At 45.7% G+C, this 6,468-nt stretch overlaps 1 protein-coding gene across 1 annotated transcript; it reads left to right on the plus strand.

Annotated features, from left to right (window-relative positions):
* Positions 1-475: 475 nt before the first annotated feature.
* LOC120640399 (nuclear speckle RNA-binding protein B-like) lies at positions 476-1,027 on the plus strand. The gene has a single exon (XM_039916228.1). The coding sequence runs from the start codon at positions 476-478 to the stop codon at positions 1,025-1,027; it is 552 nt and encodes a 183-aa protein (XP_039772162.1).
* The last annotated feature ends 5,441 nt before the right edge of the window (positions 1,028-6,468 follow it).

The raw sequence follows: 6,468 nt of genomic DNA on the forward strand, positions 1-6,468 counted from the left end.
GACGCCGTCCCGTCTCATGCATGCCGCATTATATATATTAAGCAGCTTTATTTGCAGTAAGTAAAGTAGTAGGAGATTCATTCAATTGATTGATCATCGATGCGAATGCGATGGATCGAGTAGGCGACGCAGGAATGACTTCAACTGGTACAGGCTCTGACTGGGCCCTGCTGCTTTCTCTTCACTCTTCACTTTCCTTGGATTCTGCTTGCATCACACTAAATACTGCTCCTTGACTTGTTAAGCGCCACCGTACCATCTCTTCTGACTTGATCATCAGAACTAGGCGCACACCAACACCTGAATAATGAATGAATGGATACCAAGTCCCCACACCAGCCCAGCCGACCGGGCATCTATCTATATATCCAGGGATGCTGCTCCACAAATCCTTACCAGACACCGCCGTCTCTTTACCGCTCTGCTAGCAGCTATTACGTTCACCTCACCAGCAGCACGCACACCAGCCGCGACGATGCCGAGCCACAGCCACTCAGCGGCGGCGATGCAGCGCCACCACGGGCTGCAGGGCCCCCGACCGGCGACGCTCAAGGTCACCACCAAGGCGGACCAACTGGGCAAGAAGCGGCGGCCGGTGATCATCTACGTGGAGTCACCCAAAGTCGTGCACGCGCAACCCAGCGAGTTCAAGTCCGTCGTGCAGCGCCTCACCGGGGCTCCATCGTCGTTGTCATCAGCAGCAGCAGCATCCCTGCTTGTACCGCCACCGCCACAGCTCCTGCCGTCCTTGCCCCTGTGGTCGACGACGACAGTAGCGGCGGCTGCCCCGGCGGCCTCGTCTCTGCCTGAACCCAGCGTCGTTACAAGCCTCGGCTTCTTCATCAGTGACGATCAGCTCATAAGCCCCGCGGCGTTCCTATACGAATACGATCATCAGAGGCAGAGGCAGATGGTGGCGGCTGCTGATGGTCCATCAGCTGCGGCGGCAAATCCAGTACTCCTTGTGCCGTCGTCTCTTGGCGCGTGCTATCAATATCAGGGGGATCTCTTCGTCAACCAGCAGTAACTAATCATGCATCGACTAGCTAGTAGTATTGTTCCCTATCTATAAAGAGAAGTACAATCATGCATGTAGGAGTAGCACTTGATTTGATTGGTACACACGACACGATCGAGCTAGCTAGCTAGCTGAGATGAGTTTATTATTTTGATGATCGATCGATCTCTCCCGCCGTACGTGATGAGTTCCATAATCTTATTACATGTAAGTACAAGTTGATTAATTCATTGTCTAATAATAAATACCAATGGATAGAGCGAGGATATGCTGCCTAAAATGCTTTTAATTGCTTGGACGTACGGTTGGGCCTTCCTCACAATGCAAGGCATTCTGCTCATGATTGATCCGATCCAGTTGAAACAGTGGAAGCAGAGTCCAGGACGCGATGAGTTGAAACGACGACTGCATTTGGTTTCATTCTCGGTGGCACCGTACCTTCATTGATTCTCCACCTAGCTAGCTAGCTGATGATCCAACGAAGAAATTATTATATTTTTTTGAAAACACCCTGGAGCACTGGGAGTCATGTAAAATTTCGGGTCCACGTTGACCGGACTCAAAGCGCAGACGAGGCTATCCGAGTAGTCTCGAAACGCGCTATACTGTGGCGCTCACCCCACTACACACAAACACACACCCCACACACGCTACAGTACCCGATGGAAATCCTGGGTCGAGCAACGCTGGAACCAGGACCGGTGGCCTCCACACCTGAGTGCCCCAACGAGGAAATTAAACTTAATGGTTGTAGTAGAAGAAGATCGGTGAGTTGAGGTCCGGCGAGCCGACGAGCGAGAGGCAGGTACGCTAGTAAATAAAGGATCGGACACCGCTGCTGGACACGCACATAGTACTGTACACTGAACGCTGTGTACAAGTCAAAGAATTGAATGCCCTGGGAATGGAATGGCCGAATGGGATTCCATCCATCCTCAACACGTACGTACGCTGATCCTTGGTGCTACTATATACTCCTATAATATGTATGTACTCCTACCAGCTGCCAGATTAAAGGTAGCAGGGTTCACACGCCGACACAAAGAAGAATATAATCCTAATTTCAGGGGTTGCTTCAGTTTCATAACTTGCAGCGTTAGTTGGATTATTACACTATACTAACAAAAGACACAAAGCTATATATGAGCTGTGTAGTACTGTACGCCTCTCTCTACATGCATGCATAATTATACAGCTGCCCAGCAGGCCTACTAGATGTACATACTAATACTAATAGCACAGTACAGGTTGTTGCCCACCAGCAGGTTAGATATGATGTGGGCAAGGTTATTAACTGGCGTGCGTGCTATACTGCTATGCGATGGCACACGAGCACAAGTGGATCAAGGATCAGATATTCTTCAACTCGACTAGTTAAACGAGGCCCATGTGTAAACTTTTGGGTGCAAAATACTGTAACACTTTTATTTGTATTTGATAATTATTACCCCGTCATGAGTTAATTAGGCTCAAAAGATTCGTCTCGTAAATTATAAACAAAATGTGTAATTAATTTTTTTAGTTTAGCTACATTTAATACTTCATGCATGCGTTGAAATTTTAAATTTTGAAGACAACTAAACAAGGCCCAAAGGAGAAATAAGCAGCCGGTTATATATCGGCATGCTGAATGCAGCAGGATTAGAGCAGGTATAGTGATTTGAGAGTGGCCGGCGAAATACTTACGTGGAAGAGTGAGAAGCAAGAGAGAGAGAACGTAGCGGGCGCTTTGCAGGACGCCGGCTTTATGCGGGCAAATACAAATGGTGCTGCTGCTATTGGTCCAATAGTCTGATGCCCATTAAATGGGCATGGTTCGAAAGAACAAAAAACGAATGGACGGATGACATGGCGCTTCTATCCGCCGGCCGCGGGCGAGGACTAGTATCCTTGCTCTTGCTCTTAGGATACACCATGCATGTCGCCGCTGCCTGCTCCCTCCCCATCCCCGGCCCTCTGTGACCTCATCAGCGGCGGCAGCAGCTATAGCTAGGGTGGTAGGGGTGATGCATGGCCGGCTGCCGTACGTGCCACGAGCTAGTCTTTTCCCATCGATCGATCGTCCTCACTCACTCAAACATACTGTATGCATCGCCCCCCTCTTCTCCTTTGTACTGTGTGCACCCAACCTCACTAGTCTTGCATGTACTGTGTGCCATACTTGGATGGCATCATGATGCATGTTCATCCTTCTTCTTCTCCTTTGTTTTTCTAGTGCCTTCCTCTCTCTAGCTAGCACTGCTGCCGCATGCAATGCATTGTGTTTCTCTGCAGGAAAAGGCCAGGGCGGGCGGGGCCCCTGCCTCCATACATGTGTGCGTACTGCATATTTCAATTTCAGGCCATGGATCAACAGCCACACACAGGGACGTACAGTAGTACAGGGCGCATGCATCCTTTTCCTCGATCGATCATCAGGCCCGTTTGATGATCGAGATAATCTTTTTTCCCCACTATATATACTACTGATTAACACGAAGCAAATTAAATGCGCAATGTCAATGAAAACCGAACAAAACAGAGCAATTGATCGATTTGCTGCTGCAGGCGATTTAATTAGTTGCATTTTGTTGTAGACGACGACGAATGAAGATATCGACCGATCGATGATGGATGTACAATGTTTCAGCATTCATTCTGCAAACCTTTTGCTGCACAACATCCCCCCCTTGGAGGTGACACTAGCTACTTCATCCTCTCCATCTCCTCTTAATTATATGCCCTTTTCGAGATCTCATGGCTAGACCGACGATCGAGACAGACCAAAGCAAGGGCGACACTGAGAGAGAGAGAGAGAGAGAGAGAGAGAGAGAGAGAGAGAGAGAGAGAGAGAGAGAGAGAGAGAGAGAGAGAGGAGCAAGCACATACAGTGCAAAAGATTGCTCAAATCCTTTGTCACTTAATTAAGCAGCTAGCATACTCGATCACATATAGCTAGATGGTTAGTTTCAAGAGCTAGCAATCGGATTATACATACAATCTAGATCCGTAAGTAGCAGCCATCTCTCAGATCAAGAAGAGATGACTAGCTACTAGTGTAGAGATGAACGAGTAGTAGTGTATATATGATTATTAAAAGAAAACCAAAAAAGTGAATGAAGCGCAGCAACCGTATATACATATTATATACGTGCATGCAGTAAGTACTAGTGCTGTATATGCATGGCGTTAATAACCTTGATGATGCACGTACGGCGCTAGCTGCAAGCCATGGCTGCTGGCGGTCGATGATGATGCATGAAGGATCATTCAATTAAGGCTGGTCGTCCTCCGGGCCGACGGCGTTGTGCCCCTCCGAGGGCCCGGAGGGCGGGATCACCCTGGGCCGTGGAAGGTAGCCGCCGCCGTAGAGCCTCATCGCCGGCGCCGCCCCCGCCCCCGCCCCCGCCCTGACGACGACGTCGCCGCTCCGCCTCGTCGTCTGCTGCATGCTTCTTCGTGCGCCGTCGACGCAGGGAGCGGCTGCTCCCAGCATGGCGGCGGCGAGAGGAAGAGGAAGACCACGGTGGCTGCGGTGCGCCTGAGGGAGCCACTACTCATCATTTCTCTGCTGCCCTGCCAGCAGAAGGGCCGCAGAGAGATGGATGCTGCTGGGAAATAGTGGAGGGAGATGGAGAGATGTGCACTGGCGTGCTATATATACACGGAGGCCGGCCAGCTGGGGTTCAGTGGTGGGATGTGTCCTATGGTACGGTGGTCTGGGTCTGATGGGACGACAGAGGAGGGGGGGGGGGACGATGGGCTCTGCTGCATCAACTCGACTCTCCTATTTACGTGGTTAGTATTGATATTCTAAATATATTATATATTTTTATTTAATTTTTATTTATAAATTTAAAATTTCTCATCACATGCTATTTGCTTCAGTAATTAAGAATGCTTCTTTGTTGCTAGTGCAGTGGTGCCTCCTTTTACCTATATTTTTCGTTGTCAGTGATGTGACCGTATAGCAAGCACACAACACTAACCCTATTATGACTGCCTATCTCCTCGATCTTAGCTACTACCATTCGCTAGTAGTAGTAATATGTTTCTTATTTGCCAACCCTTGTAGTATTGATACCCACTGCCCAATTCAACTTACTCAGTTGTTCTTTTGCTAGCTTCTCTACTTTATGATTCTCTTGGTCGTCTGTTGCTACTATGTTTAATTCTGTCTGTTGCATAGCATCATGCCTCCATGGTCTAGTTTCTGTTGTGGAACAATCGATCCAAGTTTCTTACTTTTTGAAAGCCAACAAATCTCCATAGTGCAGAGCACAAGATTTCATTTAGAATTTCAGCAATATATGTTCATGTTCAAGTCTGATGAGCTTACTATACCAATCATGGTCCGATCGATATTGTCCTGATTCTTGATCTGCTTGTGGTGTTAAGTTTTTTCTGAGCTTGTGGTATTAATTGTAAGGTGCAGTAATGTCTTGTAACAATGTTGGCAACAAATCTTTGGAGTAATGTCAAGAACCCTCCACAGAAGGATTTGCGCAAAAGGTTTAGGTTGGACGTGCAGTGGCCCTGTGCTTGCATTGGGCCTGCGGATATGCAAGTCAAAAATCACCAGTATGCAGTAGATGATGGACGGTCTCTAGACTCCATGAAAGATGAAGAACCTTGCGGCGCGGCGCTTACCCTTGCTCTTAGCCTCCAACTCTGTGATCCTAGGATTATCTTTATTATTTTGACTAATATAGTGCAAAGCCTAGGATTATCTTGTTTATTTTGACTAATAATAATATAATCATGAAGGTCCATTTGGAATTTTGGTGATATAATAAGATATGTGTGTGGTAAAATATGTTAATTGTTTTCGTCGCTAGAACCCTAGAGGCATGCACGATATGTAGTTTGATATGCAAAAGGATGGATAGAATTATATTTATAAATAGAAATATATTTTAATGGTATTGGTGGGTAATTTATAAATATGTATATGGGTATTTTAGACTTTTTTTCGTAATGGCAGTGGTGGGTAATTAAAATTTTTCTTTTTTCTCAGAATAATGTGGAAATTTCTAGACCCTGAGAGCGAACATGGAGGATCCGTTTTTTGGCCAAATAATAAAATAATAGACTAGGTGTATAGCCCGCGCATTTGCGGGGCTAGTATTGAAAATTTAAAAATTTGCATTTCGTTGTATTCTTAATCCTTAATTAAAGATTATACTATTGTTTTACCATACATCATCCTATTCATTATCGAATTATATCTTATTGTTGATTAAAACAATTCAACTATGATCTACCTATAATAACAATTTGATTTGTTGAGCATTAATAATATTATGCAGATAATTATTCTTATTTTCATTTCATTTTGATTGATTGTTGTTAGCTTTAGTTTTTATTAATAGTATATATTTGTAACTGATACATAGCTAAATGGTATTTTATATTTAATTTTTCATAATGGTATTGGTGGTTTTTTTTAATTAGACACAGGAGTATTTTAG

The sequence above is a fragment of the Panicum virgatum genome, chromosome 7K, assembly GCF_016808335.1.
Source record: "Panicum virgatum strain AP13 chromosome 7K, P.virgatum_v5, whole genome shotgun sequence".
Taxonomy (NCBI): Eukaryota; Viridiplantae; Streptophyta; class Magnoliopsida; order Poales; family Poaceae; genus Panicum; species Panicum virgatum.